General features: G+C 38.4%; 1 protein-coding gene across 1 annotated transcript in view; it reads left to right on the top strand.

Annotated features, from left to right (window-relative positions):
- PPP1R42 (protein phosphatase 1 regulatory subunit 42) overlaps positions 1 to 17,259 on the top strand; it is a 36,421-nt gene that overhangs the window by 7,012 nt on the left and 12,150 nt on the right. The window contains exons 5-6 of the mRNA XM_068983426.1: positions 6,114 to 6,231; positions 8,709 to 8,840. Of these exons, the coding sequence (XP_068839527.1) occupies positions 6,114 to 6,231; positions 8,709 to 8,840 (250 nt within the window). The remainder of the gene's footprint in view (positions 1 to 6,113; positions 6,232 to 8,708; positions 8,841 to 17,259) is intronic.

Raw genomic sequence — 17,259 nt, 5'->3', positions numbered from 1 at the left:
TCCGGAGGCTGAGATACACCAAAAGTTGCTTTTCCTTCCCATAGAGAAAAGATATTCACAGTGTGAGGATGAAATCTCACGTTCTTTTGCTTCTAGCAAGAAGATACACACAATTAAAAACACTTAGACACAGCTTCTTGGATGTCTGAATACAGACTTGCCCAGGAGTCCTTTGGAATGTGCTTTTATGGTCATTTTAAATCATCCTCCGAAGGCTTAGTCAAAGGGCAGGAAGGTTAGCATCAGAATATTAACTTAGTTCTCTTTATATATTCCTGGGATCAGCGTCTCCATTTTTTTGGCTTTAATGTTTCCTTTCTCTATACTCATTGATCGAAGTTGCCCCAAAGCTGCTGACATCAAGCCCTGTGCCATGGGAGAGAAAGCTCAATGTGCCATACATAAAGTCACTGACATCCATCCTAAGAGTCTTCAACAACAGACAGCTTTGTGCCATGGGGAAAAAGAAGTGTACATCATTAGAGAATTCTAACCAAACCACTATAATTACCGATGGCTTTTAGCACTCAAACCAGCTGCCTTTATTTGGACACTGAAGGTTCCTCAAATGCATCTACAGAAAATACATAAAATTAAAAAATGAAAAAAATAATGGTCCCTTAGGATGGATGTATAAGGACCTGGAGGAAGCTGGGCAAATAGCTTCTGTCCTCCCTGCTATTTGGGATTTCATTTCCTTCCCTCTCACCCACAGCTGCCACGGACTCCTTCCCCTAAGATCTTCTAGCCCTGCCATTATCTCTCCTATTCCCTAGTCCAAAGTCCAGAGCAGAGACTTCGGGTGAGGTGCGGGTAGAAGAGGAGTAGAGGAAAAAACAAAATGGAAGATAAATCCTGTCTTTCCATTCTATGTCTACAGCACTTCTAACCAGCAGAATTTTCAAAACAGTTCCATATAATCTCTTGCTTAAAACTCTAGTTCTACTTCTCACCTCAGATCCATTCATTCATGCAGGCATTCACTATTTCTTCTTCTTCATTCATTCAGAACACCTACCGTGTGGCAGCACTTGTTAGACAAAGGGGAAGACAATAGTGAGCAAAAAACACCAGATCCAGTCCCTGAACTCAAAGAGCTCTCAGCATTGAAAGGAAGAGAAACATTAAGCACATAATTATCCAAAAACATAAGTAAAATTGTACCCCAGGCAAGTGCTCTAAAGGAGCAGTATGTCACTCTGAAAGCCTATAACTAGGGGAACTACCTTAGGGAGCTGAGTGAAGGCTTCCCTTAGGAAGGCAGTGCTGAGCTGAGCTCTGAAAGAATAGAATGGCTTACCAAGTAAAGAGAATAACATGTGCAAAGGCCCTGGGGCAGGTAAGAGCAGGACCCAGGGAGCCTGCAAGAAAAGCTGTAAAGGATGTGATCAAGTAGGGTAAGTTGCTCCCAAGAACTGAGGCAAAGAAAGTATAAAATTGTCGATGTATGGCTCAGTGGTAATGTTAGTGGTGCCTGATCAAACGCACCAGGTTGCAAGAGTGCCCAGTGGTTGAGGAAGCAGAGGCAGTGACCAAGGCCCTTATAACTCCAAGTGTCTTCCTGGAACCAGCAGCATCAGAAATGCAGAATCTCAACTTCTGCCCCCAGACCTACTAAACCAGGACCTGCATTTAAACAAGATCCCTACATGATTCATAAGGACATAAAAGTTTGAAAAGAATTGGTCTGGACTACTATTTAAGGAAGTGTAGTGATGGTGGGTAAGAGATAGGATAAAGCCCAGAGAAGGTGGAGAGACTGGAAATCGAAGAGAAGGATGATCCCAAGAGTAGGAGGCCTGTGGAGAGAGGAAGGGATGAGAGAACTGATTCATTTGAGAAAAGAGGTGGGACTTTTCCTTTGCTGATAAAAATTGGAAAATGGAATGGAAGAAGAAGTGAGAGACCAAAGGCAAACAACTGAGAAAACTCTATGCTATCTGACCCAGTTCTCTGTAATAAAAATGGTGGCAGAATCAATCACTGAAGAGGAGAAAGAAACATTTTAAGCCAAATAATACTCCATACTTCAGAAACTCCCTTTTTTAACTCATAGGGCTCTAGTTTAAATATTTACTTTTGACTAATATTTATTTGCATTTTTTCCCCTGTAACTCCTTTAAATTAGAATGCAACAATGGAGACTTCCTGGTGGTCCAGTGGCTAGGACTCCATGCTCCAGATGCAGGGGGTCTGGGTTCGATCCCTGGTCAGGGAAATAGATGCCACATATAGTGCAACTAAGAGTCTGCATGCCACAACTAAAGATCCCACATGACTCAACCAAGACCTAGCACACCCAACTAAATAAATATTTTTAAAAGAATGCAACAATGTATTAAAAATATTAAATTACTGAATAACCATTTATAATAAAACCTGGATTTCTGCAAGTAACTTGATGAGCCATGAACTAGTAAAAGGCCAACATTATATATCTTGCTGATACTATTAAATCAAATATCATGGCTGCAAAAATGTATAACAACTTGAAAAAAAGTTTAATCTTTACCTTCAGTTTTTATGTCTGCAAAGTTTGCTAAATCAATAAAATGATCTGAAAAGTTCATCTCACAGTCAGATATATCAGTCAGTGATTTACTTCATTGGTTTTCTGATGCCCATTTATCATGAGGTTAAAGCATCTTAGAATGAACAGTGGAAATCAAAAATTTGACGTGCTTGCCTTTTATAAAAACTAAATATTTGACTTACAAGATACAAACAAATAAACCACTATGGCCTGTCATGTATTTCCAGTTTCTAATTTATTCAACCTCTGCTCAATATTGATCCTGACAAGCAAAGTAACTCAAAAGATAAATTTATTCACTCCACAGTTTAGTCAGGAACAAGCCCAAAATTATAGATTTTCCCAGGCAGATGATGACAGGCAGTCACGGGGATGACAAATGGCTATCTTTAGATTTAGTTAGGACAGCTGGGCTAGACATTTCCAATAAAGATTGGCGCATCCTGGTCAAATACAGGTTCATCAGTGGCCATCATTAATTGCAGCAAGAGCACTGCCAGTGCAGCAGGCTCCTATCCTAGAGCTTAGACACCAGCCCTGCATGGGAAATAAAATCAGCTCCTTAGTATTTTGCAGCACTCTTCTAAGTGATAGCATGACACGATCATTTATCATACAGAGACTGTCCAGAGAAGTGTCTGCTCCCTTTAGCAACTTACTGAAGGGCACAAAAGTGAAAGCATTTTATGAAAGACAGGAAGGCAATGCACAACCAGAGTGTATCCAAAGGGTAATCATATTTCAACACAGGATTAGTTTAGTCTTAAATAAACATACACTGGGAGGAGGAGTATGCTGAGGGTCATTTATCAAGTGATGAACAATTAACAAAAACATACAGGACTCTTTATCCATATAAATTTTAAAGTTTCCTTACTGTTATTATAATGGGCATCATATTCAACACAGTACAAAGATGCAATGCATAGTTCCATCCTTCCAGAGGTTTTTAAACTAAGAGAAATATAATGAAATTCTCACAGAAAATAATTATGGCTGTATCAAAAGGTGTGGAACAAATGCTGGGAAGAGGGCATAACCCATGACCCAGGACTGAAGGATGAAGTTAGAACTTTCGAAAAGAACTTTCTTTTAAGGCATCAGTTACTTGTCAGTGGATCAGAACCTGACTCTCTCTTAACGTCACTTTTTCTCTGTGTTGATCAAAATTAAGAGAGAATTAGCTCAGGGGTGCCAGGGCAGACAAAGAGGCAGAGAAATAACACATGTATTCCCTATCTGCTCTGCCTCACGCACTTTACATGCCACAGCAACTAATCCTCTAATTACCCTCACTTTATAAACGAGGTCACAGACTTGCCTAAGGTCAAATAGTAAGAAGCAATGTCAGAAAGTTTAGGATTGCTTGTACAACTGCTTATACAATTCCTTGTATTTTTCACATAACTTATTTATTTAAATCCATCAGAGTCTAGCACAGAAATTAACCCATAACTCAATACATACCTGATGAATAATGAAGTAAGCAGAACTAGAAATACTACTTTATATGGGAAGACATTGGTCTCTGAAAGATTAAAGTGCTCTGCAGTGGGTTCTGAAAACCCAGCTGTGCTTCTAATTATTCCCCAAAAGACAGCATTTCTTCATGTAGACACAGGCACCTATCTGGATGTTCCATTTTTGTTACCTCCTTTTACAGTTTTGGGAGGATATTTAATATGTAGAAGGGACCTGCTACCAAAGCTTCATGGTAAATATATATTCTAAAGTCTAAAGAATAAATATAGTCTTATTATATGAGATTTTTTCCAAAAATGGAAAAATGAAATATCTAAGCAACAGTAAACATGGATCAAACAAAGAATAAGGTGGAAAATACAAATAGTAAAATAGATATACAGTGCTAAATAGTATCAAGCTTTGAAGGTGAGGAAATGCTATGGGGAATAAAAATACCAGCCAATGCATTAACAATTACTTTCAGCTTAGAAATTAAGAATATGTATGTATAATTTGTATTTCCTAATTTTTCTCTTATAACCTATGATAAGTTTGGTCTTGGCCTGAAGAAAACAAAAGAATCATAGGTGTTTGCCTGCTGCTATCCTCTGGAACTTTTATTAACTTTGTAATTCTCATACTCATATTCTAATAAAAAGCAATCCTCTTGGATATACACAATATCATATGTATACAGCAGTGCTCAGAAAACCAAAAGCTCTCCACAGAATTAGTTATAATAATTATAATATTTAATAATAATTAATATTAGTTATAATAATAAATAAATTAGTATTTATTATTATTGTCAGCAAAACATTTGCTTTAAAATCATGGTTTTGCCCTACTGAAGGTAAGTTTTCCCTTTTTTTGCCTATGGCCACTGAATTATTAAAAATCAGTCATGGGCTACAGAGTAGAAAGGGGAGAAAGCAAGGAAAGGAATGACAGAAAGACAAGACATTGGAGAAAGACAGTAACACTGGATTGACAAAAACAGGGAGAGAGAGGAGATGATGAAGGCAAACAGAAAGCTTGTTCTTAAAGGTGACTAATCTGTTTTTCTCACATTTATTTGGATTTTCAACCACAGAACAATTTAATCATCCCTTTAAATATCAATAAGCTGATTTTCTTATAAGCTATTAAAACATGAAAATGTTTATGATGCACATAAAACAAAACTGTACACACAGTATGACTGACAATTAAAAAATAAATCCCTATGCTCAAAAAAGAAGACTAGAAGGATACATAACACATTCAAAGTGATCTTTGGGACTTCCCTGGTGGTTCAGCAGCTGGGCATCTGCCTGCCAGTGCAGGGGACACCAGTTTGATCTCTGGTCTTGGAAGATTCCAAATGCCACAGGGCAACTAAGCCAGTGTACCACAACTACTGAAACTATGCTCTAGAGCTGGTGATGCGCAACTACTGAGCCCATATGCCACAACTACTGAAGCCTGTGTGCCCCAGAGCCTGTGCTCCACAAGAGATGCCACCACAATGAGAAACCTGCCACCGCAACTAGAGAGTAGCCCCTCTTCACAGCAACTAGCGAAAGTCTGCACTCAGCAACAAAGACCCAGTGCAGCCAAAAACAAATATTTTTTAAGTGATCTTTGGGTAATAAACACACATGGGATTTTTTTCTCCATTTTCTCCCTTTGATACATTTTTTATAGGTTTTAAAAGGAAAAGCAACTATATTGCTTGCAATGTCAATGGACTGCTTACTTACCACTCCATAATGGCCTTAATCTGTAAACTTCCATAAATTCTGCTAAGAACAAGGCATCTTCTGTGGCATGGATAGCCAGAAAGGCAAAGTGTTTTCTGAGATACAGGTTGGGTTCATTTAAGCTAGTGTGACAGAGTACAATTCTGTGGTCCCCAACTCAGGACCTTACTTTTTGCCTCATCTTTAGCCCTTTCTATTATTACTACAGACTATTTTCATCAAAAACAGATGTATTGTACATCATCTAAGTACCTGGCACTGAGCTAGAACTCCATGGAAAACAGTAATTACCTTTAAAAACAGTTAACTGACATGAACACAATATTGAGAAGTATGAAATACCTGTGTCTTGCTTTTTTCTTCTCTAATTATAGGATTTGGAGTTTTTATTGAACAAGTTGATGAAGCTGTGGAAAATGGATCTAAATAGAAATCCTGTTTGTCTCAAACCAAAATACAGAGATAGACTGATATTGGTGTCCAAATCACTGGGTACATGTTTCTATTATATTAATATAATTTTTCTAGAGAAAGAGACTTGGTTAACTCTTTAGTTAATGTATCAGCAAGCCTTCAGAAATATTAATATAACATCTGGACCTACAAAAATGGTCAACTTTAAATTTGATATTTTAATAAGAACAAAAGTTAAAATTGAGGAATAAAACATGAAAAAATATCTTCTGTTCAGAAATAATTAAGATATCAAACACTTTCTTTAAAAAAGAAAATGTGGCTGTTACCAACAAAAAATATTTAGTCATAAATGTGTACAACTTGCTGACCTTTTGCCAAATTTTCATTGGCACAAATCCTCTGAAGATCCCACGAGACTCATGGTTCTATAGGTAAAACTGATCAAAGTTTTCATTGCTTGACATTTGCCAAATGGCACCTTAAGAACATATAGGAGTTCCTTTCATTTGAAATGGGAGCAAAGTAAGGAGTCCCTTTATGAAAGAAAAGTGAAAGTGAAGTCACTAAGTCATGTCCGACTCTTTGCAACTCCATAGACTGTAGCCTACCAGGCTCCTCTGTCCATGGGATTTTCCAGGCAATAGTACTGGAGTGGATGAGACGCTTACAAATAATAACACTCCTGAATATGCACTATATAAGGGGAAATGGACCAGTGCTCTTGAATAGGGACCAGCTTACACACTATCAGAAGGATAAGCACTGCCCTCTCACAGAGGAGATTGTGGGAGAGTTTCTATGACATGCTTGCATGCATGCATGCATGCTAAGTCACTTCAGTCATGTCCAACTCTTTGCAACCCCATGAAAGGTAGCCCACCAGGCTCCTCTGACCATGGAATTCTCCAGGCAAGAATACTGGAGGGGGTTTCCATGCCCTTCTCCAGAGTATCTTCCTGACTCAGGGATCAAACCCATGTCTCTTACATCTCCTGTATTTGCAGGCGGGTTCTTTACAGTATTCTCGGGATTCCCTTGTGGCTCAGCTGGTAAAGAATCCACCTGCAATGCGGGAGACCTGGGTTTGATCCCTGGGTTGGGAAGATCCCCTGGAGAAGGGAAAGGCTCCCCAATATTCTGGCCTGGAGAATTCCAGGGACTACACAGTCCATGGGGTTGCACTGGACTCAACTGAGCGACTTGCACTTTCACTTTCTTTACCACTAGTGCCACCTGACATGCTGTACTTGGGTATCAGTTCAGTCAGTTCAGTTCAGTCACTCAGTCGTGTCCGACTCTTTGTGACCCCATAAAAACTAACATATGGCAAAACCATTTCAAAGCTCACGGCTGTAGTAAACCTTGGTTAATCACAACGCTAGTACAGTGGTTCTCGAGGGAAGGAGGGGTTGACAGGAGGTGTATCAAAAATATCCAAGACGATTTTTCAAAACACATCCTGCCTACCCTTTACCCCATCAGCCAAGAGTAGGAAACAGAGAATACACAGGAAGAACGATCATGTATATTAGGTATATTTTTAAAGTAAATTACTTGTATATTTATATTTAGAATACTATCATTCATTAAAAATTTTCTTTAAAGAAAGACATGATAAAATGTTCACAATATAATATTAAAAAGTAAGATGTTAATACTATATAGAGAGTTCCATTTCTATATAATATACACATATACACATGGTACATACCTAGAAAACAAACCAATGCTAAGAAATATACTAAAGTATTATCAGTGGTTTTCAGTGATTATCTCTGGTTGTGAAATACAGGCAATGTTTTGCTTTTTTCCATTTCTTTGAATTTTCCAAATAACATACATACAGCATACAAAAATTATTTGTGTAATGGAATATTCTCAATTTTCAAAACTTTTTAAAAGGAACAAAACGTTAAAATAGCTGAAATCTCAATTCATAGAATAAAGAAGCCAGCTATGTGTATTATTCCTATTATTTCCTATATCATAATGTACATGCTTTAAAATACCATGTTACATATATAAAACTTCTTATTGACATTAACATAAAATATAGTTTTCTTTTTCTATGAATAACTGTAAAATTATTAAATATTTAATTTTTGTTAAGTATGACATTTTTGTTTTGTAAAATAACAATGTAACTTATGCTTCAAGAAGGGCAACCAGACAGCTAATTGTTTATAGTGATTCCCTGTTAGTCATGGAAAGGAGAGATATGGATAGTAAATATGGAATCATTTTATGTTTTTGCCATCACATTTCAGTTGTTTATAAAAACCACATATTCTTTTTGAAATCAGAAAAAATAAAAATAAAAGCTCAACAGAAGTTGTACAAATACAAGAAGTTGTATAAATAAGGTATTTTAAAAATAAATTTATTTCATTCTAGAGTGTAACTTAAGTTCATGTGCCCTAAACCAGTGGTATATATATTGTATATGTATTATAATATTTATGTATTATATAGTAATATTTATGTTGTACTGATAGATAGCATTTATAACATGTATATATTACATTTTAAACATATGTATTATTTTTCTCTAGAATTCCTTGATGGAAAAGAAATTAAAAACATGGAAAGACAATTCCTAATGAATTGGAAAGCATCCAAAGATGCCAAGAAAACCAGCAAGAAAAAGAACAGTAAGAACGAAGATACACATAACTCATGCAACAGTAAGTAGGCTGTCATTCATTAGTTGGTCACTCCTACCAGCAAAAGGAATATTATACTCAACAACAACAAAAAAATGCCGAAAATTAGGAGGGTTTGTTTAATTTTTTTAATGGGCTTTTTTTCTTAACTTGATTACAATTTCTAGAAAAATTTTCCTAAAATATTTATATATGAAAATGGTAGCTACTATCCAAAAAAAGCTATGTTTAGTTCATACTGAGTTATAATTATGTTGGCTATATAAACAGAGAGCCATGAGGGTGGGGAAAATGTATTATTTTATATCTGGCAAAAGTGCATGGGGACTTGCCTGGTGGTCCAGTGGATAAGACTCCATGCTGGCAATACAGGGGGCCCAGATTCCATCCCTGGTCAGGGAACTAAGATCTCATGTACTGCAACTAAGCCCACACATGGCAACTAGAGAAGCCTGAGTGCCACAACTACTGAGCCCATGCCACAAGGAACAGTCCATATGGTTGATGCAACGAAGACCCTGTGCAGTCAAATTTTTAAGTGCAAGATACTAGTTATCTAAATGGTGAAATAACAATCAGCTATATAACTTGTGAAACTGAAGTCACAAGTATATTCATTTAGTAACAGCACAAAAATCACATTTTTCATCAGGATAAAAAATAAAGATGTATCACAATCATATATGTGGCCTATACTTGGTGGCCCATCCTCTTTCTTAAGTACATACCCTATCATTTGAATAATTGATTATAATATGCCTAAGGTGGTGTTACAAGGATATGGCAACCTTCCGAGTATAGCCTAACTAATGAAACTGGGAAAGACTAGAGATCTCTTCAAGAGAATTAGAGACACCAAGGGAACCTTTTGTGCAAAGATGGGCTCGATAAAGGACAGAAATGGTATGGACCTAACAGAAGCAGAAGATAGTAAGAAGTGGCAAGAATACACAGAAGAACTGTACAAAAAAGATCTTCACGACCCAGATAATCACAATGGTGTGATCACTCACCTAGAGCCGGACATCCTGGAATGTGAAGTCAAGTGGGCCTTAGAAAGCATCACTACGAACAAAGCTAGTGGAGGTGATGGAATTCCAGTGGAGCTATTTCAAATCCTGAAAGATGATGCTGTGAAAGTGCTGCACTCAATATGCCAGCAAATTTGGAAAACCCAGCGGTGGCCACAGGACTGGGAAAGGTCAGTTTTCATTCCAACCCCAAAAAAAGGCAATGTCAAAGAATGCTCAGACTACCACATATTTGCACTCATCTCACACGCTAGTAAAGTAATGCTCAAAATTCTCCAAGCCAGGCTTTAGCAATACGTGAACCATGAACTTCCAGATGTTCAAGCTGGTTTTAGGAAAGGCAGAGGAACCAGAGATCAAATTGCCAACATCTGCTGGATCATCAAAAAAGCAAGAGAGTTCCAGAAAAACATCTATTTCTGCTTTATTGACTATGCCAAAGCTTTTGACTGTATGGATCACAATAAACTGTGGAAAATTCTAAAAAGAGATGGGAATACCAGACCACCTGACCTGCCTCTTGAGAAACCTATATGCAGGTCAGGAAGCAACAGTTAGAACTGGACATGAAACAACAGACTGGTTCCAAATAGGAAAAGGAGTACATCAAGGCTGTATATTGTCACCCTGCTTATTTAACTTATATGCAGAGTACATCGTGAGAAACGCTGGGCTGGAAGAAGTACAAGCTGGAATCAAGATTGCCGGGAGAAATACCAATAACCTCAGATATGCAGATAACACCACCCTTATGGCAGAAAGTGAAGAGGAACTAAAAAGCCTCTTGATGAAAGTGAAAGAGGAGAGTGAAAAAGTTGGCTTAAGAAAATGGAGATCTTCAGAAAATGAAGATCATGGCATCTGGTCCCGTCACTTCATGGGAAATAGATGGGGAAACAGTGGAAACAGCGTCAGACTTCATTTTTGGGGGCTCCAAAATCACTGCAGATGGTGATTGCAGCCATGAAATTAAAAGATGCTTACTCCTTGGAAGAAAAGTTATGAGAAACCTAGATAGCATATTCAAAAGCAGAGACATTACTTTGCTGACTAAGGTCCATCTAGTCAAGGCTATGGTTTTTCCAATAGACATGTATGGATGTGAGAGTTGGACTGTGAAGAAAGCTGAGCGCCGAAGAATTGATGCTTTTGAACTGTGTTGTTGGAGAAGACTCTTGAGAGTCCCTTGGATTGCAAGGAGATCCAACCAGTCCATTCTGAAGGAGATCAGCCCTGGGATTTCTTTGGAAGGAATGATGCTGAAGCTGAAACTCCAGTACTTTGCCCACCTCATGCAAAGAGTTGACTCATTGGAAAAGACTCTGATGCTGGGAGGGATTGGGGGCAGGAGGAAAAGGGGATGACAGAGGATGAGATGGCTGGATGGCATCACTAACTGGATGGACGTGAGTCTGAGTGAACTCCGGGAGTTGGTGATGGACAGAGAGGCCTGGCGTGCTGCGATTCATGGGGTCACAAAGAGTCGCACACGACTGAGTGACTGAACTGAATGAAACTAACTGTAGCTAAGTGTAATGTGTAATAATCATCTTTATCATATTGGGGAGTATCCTAGAATTCACTCTTCACCAATTCTGTAGTCAACAACATTGGAATGAGCCACTTCTTCTGTTCCATGTTTGTTTTCTAGTTCCACAGTTAACGGGATGGAGACATGGGAAGAAGTGAGACCAGGCGAACAGGGAAAGAGAAACTACAACAGTGTAGTGTGGCTTTATGCGTAGACAGCATATCCTAGGAGCTCTATCCCTCTAGGACAAGGAGGTTGAGGTGAAGAGAAGGAGGTGGAAAGCTCTGATGATTTTGCCATATTGTATCCACTGAGTATGAACTGTTACTTTTATCTCACATGAATGATGATACTGTATTGGCAATATGAATTTCTCAAGATTTGAAACTTATAAAATGGACAAGAGGCATTTCCCCCTCTCTGCTTATACGTGGTTGGCTGTGAAGGGCAAAACTAGACGCAGGGTAAGGATTTACTGTTTTCAGTACTACCTCAAAGATGCCAAAGTACAACCAAAGCAATGTTGAGAAAGATCAGTAAAACTGGAGGGATCATGCTCCCTATTTGCAAGCTACAGTTGAACCCTGAGCAATGAGGAGGTTAGGGGCACTGACCCTCCCAATCTCGAAGATCTGCATGTAATTTTACAGTCAGCCCTCCATATCTTTGGTTCCACATCTGAGGATTCAACCAATCTCAGATCATGTAATACTGTAGTATATACTATAGAAAAAAATTCATGTAAAAGTGGACCCAAAGAGTTCACATTTGTGTCATTCAAGGGTCAGCTGTATACTACAAAGCTACAGTAATCGAGGAGATGAAACCGGTCAATCCTAAAGGAAATCAGTCCTGAATATTCACTGACTCATTGGGAAAGACCTGATGCTGGGAAAGATTGAAGGCAAGAGGAGAAGAGGACAGCAAAGGATAAGATGGTTGGATGGCATCACTGACTCAGTGGACATGAGTTTGAGCACACTCTGAGAGATTGTGAAGGACAGGGAAGCCTGGTATGCTGCAGTCCATGGAGTCACAAAGAGTTGAACATGACTTGGTGACTCAACAACAACAGTAATCAAAACAGTATGGTACTGGCACAAAAATAAGACACATAGATCAACAGAACAGAATAGAGAGACCAGAAATACTCACGACTATACAGCCAATTTGGAGAAGGCAGTGGCACCCCACTCCAATACTCTTGCCTGGAAAATCCCATGGACAGAGGAGCCTGGTGGGCTGCAGTCCAGAGGGTCGCTAAGAGTCGGACACAACTGAGCAACTTCATTTTCACTTTTCATTTTCATACACTGGAGAAGGAAATGGCAACCCATTCCAGTGTTCTTACCTGGAGAATCCCAGGGATGGTGGGAGCCTCGTGGGCTGCCGTCTATGGGGTCGCACAGAGTCGGACACAACTGAAGCGACTTAGCAGCAGCAGCATACAGCCAATTAATTTACAACAAAGAAGGCAAGAATATGCAGTGGGGAAAAGACAGCCTCTTCATTAAATGGTGTGAGGAAAACTAGACAGATACATGCGAAAGAATCAAACTGGACTGGTTTCTCATACCATGCACAAAAAATACACTCCAAATGGATTAAGGTTTACTCCATGTAAGAGCTGACACCACAAAACTCCTAGAAGAAAATATAGGCAATGAATATTTTTTTTAATCTGTCTCCTCAGTTAAGAGAAACAAAAACAAACAACTGGGATTACTCCAAACTCAAAAGCTTTTACAAAGTGAAGGAGACTACCAACCTGGTGAAAAGACAGTCTAGTGATTTTGCAAAGTGAAGGAGACTACCAATCTAGTGAGAAGACAGACTAATGATTTTACAAAGTGAAGGAGACTTACCAACCTGGTGAAAAGACAGCCTAGTGAATGAGAGAAGAAATCTACAAACGATAGGATGTATAAGGGGTTAATATCCAAAATACATAAAGAACTCACACAACTTAGTATCAGAAAAACAAATAACCCAATGAAACAATGAGCAGAGGACCTAAATAGACATTTTTCCCAAAGACAGTCAACAGACAAATAAAAAGACTCAGTATCACTAATTATCAGAGAAATGCAAATCAAAACCACAATGAGATATCACCTTACACCTGTCAGAACTGCAGTTATCAAAAAGGCAAATTACAAGTGTTGGCAAAGATGTGGAGAAAAGGGAACCCTGGTGCACTGTTGGTAGGACTGTAAATTGGTACAACCACCATGGTAAACAGTATGGAGGTGCCTCAAAAAATTAAAAATAGAATGGATCATGTGATCATGTGATCCAGTAACTTCACTACTGGGTATGGAAGAATGGATGAAGAAGATGTGATATATACAATGGAATATTACTCCCATTAACAATATGAAAAGTATCTTACCATTTGTGACAACATAGGTGGATATAGAGGGTATTATGCCAAGTAAAATAAGTCAAAAAGAGAAAGGCCAACACTGAATTATCTCATATGTGGAATCTAAAAAACAAGGCAATGAAAACAGACTCAAACAGAAGAGTGGTTGCCAGGAAGAGTGCGATGAACAGGTGAAGGGGATTAAAAGGTAAACCTCCAGTTATAAAATGAATAAGCCACAGGGACAGAACACACAGCGCAAAGAATATGCTCAACAATATTACAATAACTTTGGATGAGGACATATGGTTGCTAGGCTTATTTGTTGTTGTTGTTCAGTCACTAAGTTGTATCCAACTCTTTGTGACCCCATGAACTGCAGCACACCAGGCTTCCCTGCCCTTCACTATCTCCCAGAGTTTGCTCAAACTCATATCCATTGAGTCGGTGATGCCATCCAACCATCTCATCCTCTGTTGCCCCCTGCTCCTCCTGCCCTCTATTCCTCAGCAACAAGGTCTTTCCCAATGAGTCAGCTCTTCCCATCAGGCAGCCAAAGTACTGGAGCTTCTAGGCATATGGTGGTCATCATTATACAATGATACAAATGTCAAATAACTATGTAACACTCCTGAAGCTAACAAGATATTATGCATCAACTACATTTCAATAAATAAATAAATAATTTCAGGCACACATTTTTTGATTGCACTTTACTGCACTTCCCTGATACTACATTTTACACAAATAGAAGGTTTGTGGCAACCCTTTGTTGAGCAAGTTAATTGATTCCATTTTCCCAACAGCATTTCCAACAGACATATTTCCAAAGAAAACCTACAAATGGCCAATGGGTATATTTTTTAAATGTTCAATGTCACTAATTAACCAGGAAAGGCAAATCAAAACCACAATAAGATATTTCCTCATACCTGTCAGAAAAACTATTATCATATGACAAAACAACAACAAATGTAGGTGAGGATGTGGATAAAAGTGGAACCCTTGCATGCTGTCAGTGGGAATGCAAAATGGTGCAACCAACATGAAAAAAAGTATGGCAGTGCCTCAAGATTTAGAAATAGAATGACCATATGATCCAGCAACCCCACTTCTGAGTATTTATCCAAAAGAACTGAAATCAGGATCTTGAAGAGATGTTAACACTCCTATGTTCATTGCAGTACTATTCATAATAGCCAAGATGTAGAGACTTAAATGTCCACTAACAAATAAATGGATAAAAAAAATAAGGTATATACAAACAATTGAATACTATTCAGCCTAAAAAAAAAAAAGAAATTCTGTAATATGAAACACTGTGGATGAACCTTGAGGGTATTATGCTAAATGAATTAAGCCAGTTCCAGAAAGACAAATACTCCATAATTCCATGTATATAAGGTATCTAAAATAGTCTATTTCATAAAATCAAAGAGTAGAATGGTGGCTTCCCAGGGCTGTGGGTGGGAGGGTAATGGGGAGTTACTAATCAATGGATATAAAGTTTCAGTCAAGCAAAATGAATAAGCTCTAGAGATATGCTGTGCAAAGTTGTGCATGCATGCTAAGTCGCTTCAGTCATGTCTGACTCTTTGCAACCCTATGGACCATAGCCCACCAGGCTCCTCTGTCCAAGGGATTCTCCAGGCAAAAATAGTCGAGTGGGTTGCCATCCCCTTCTCCAGGGGATCTTCCCGACCCAGAGATCAAACCCATGTCTCTTATGTATACTGTACTGGCAAGAGGTTCTTTACCACTAGCACCACCTGGGAAGCCCACAAAGTTGTACCTAGAATCAACAATAATGTACATTTAAAACAGTAACAGGGTAGATTCCATGTTAAGTGTTCTTACCACATTTTTTTTTTGAAAAGCCATATGGAATGCTACAAAGTACAGAAGCGTCATTTCATACCTTATTGTAGTTGCTATCATGATAACCATTAATAATTTAAAATGGAATGCACTCCAGTTTAGGAAGCCAAAAAGAGGGGCAAGGGAAGAAAAGAGAACCAATATTTATCGTGCCAATCATTTCAGATATTTATAGGCATTACTGCTTTAATCATTTTACCTTGTGGGAAAAATTTATATCCATTTTGCAGCTGAGGAAGCTGAGTTTTAGAAGGATGAGATAACTTGTCTAAGGTCACAAAGATAGCAGAAAGTGAAAGTAAAAATGTTAGTTGGTCAGTCATGTCCAACTGTTTGCAATCCCATGGACTGTAGCCTGCCAGGCTCCTCTCCAGGCAAGAATACTGGAGTAGGTTGCCATGCCCTTCTTCAGGGCAATCTTCCCAACCCAGAAACTGAACCTAGATCTCCCCAATTGCAGGCAGATTCTTTACCATCTGAGACACCAGGGGAGCCCAGTAATTAATCAAAGTTATCTGACTTTATCAAAGAGCTTTGGTTTCTAGTGATTACTCTATTGATGACTGGTGGACAACTCATGCTTGGACATAAGGACAATAATGTCTGCCCTACTTAGAAATTCACTTCGGTTTGGCAGGAATTTAGAAAAATCTGCAAATGTATAAATACATGATACGTAAACATACAATTTTTGCAAATACAAAGAAATTAGGGAGAAAAATGAGACTATATTATGAAAGAACATTGAAATTTTCTGAGTACTCAAATAGATTATATTATTTACTCTATTGAAAAATAGACTGTAAGGTCAATTAAATTAAATTCAAACTGAAAGCTGATGACCTGCAATAGAAATTATCTGAGTTTGCCTCAGGCATGTGCTAAGTCTGACTCTTTGTGAACGTGGACTATAGCCTGCCAGGTTCCTCAGTCCGTAGGCTTCTGCAGGCAAGAATACTAGAGTGGGTTGCCATGCCCTTCTCCAGGGGATCTTCCTGACCCAGAGATTATACACTGAACATCTTGTGGCTCCTGTGCTACAGGTGAATTCTTTACTGCTGAGCCACCAGCGAAGCCCTTTCCTCAGGAGTACTTAGTTATTTTTGCTTGGCCATTTGTAGATATCCTTCTTTCTTGTCACCTACATGCTTCTGAGAACCCTTTGCAAACAAATGATACAGTTCCTGAGCCTCCCAGGCTTACAACTGGTGACATCCCTAGACACATGCATGTAACACACAGTAACTATTCACCTGGCCAATAGCTTGCACTATGGTCTTTATGTAAAGTCTCTCTGTTATTGCTGCTCAGGAGAAATGGAAAGCATGAATTAAAGTCTAGAATATATATTGTGCTTTTTAAAATCTACAGTATACCTTCAGGACTTTAGAAGAGTTAATATGAACCATTTAAAGATACCTCTGCACAACCAAATACATTGTAAGTGAAGAGGAATTCTTAGGAAGATGGTCATTTTAAAATTTCCTGACCTTTGACATATTTTTGGTAGCCCTGTAAATTTGGAGCTCTATAATAATAAAATTACAGGGATTATGTCTTTAAACTTCATGGATCTTACAATAAAAAATCTTGTCCTAAATACAGTCTCAAAATCAGAAGTAGTCAAACACTTTA

This window comes from Capricornis sumatraensis, chromosome 11, assembly GCF_032405125.1.
Source record: "Capricornis sumatraensis isolate serow.1 chromosome 11, serow.2, whole genome shotgun sequence".
Classification (NCBI taxonomy): domain Eukaryota; kingdom Metazoa; phylum Chordata; class Mammalia; order Artiodactyla; family Bovidae; genus Capricornis; species Capricornis sumatraensis.
Note: the sequence above shows the minus strand (reverse complement) of the source record. Positions and strands in the feature narration are given on the sequence as shown.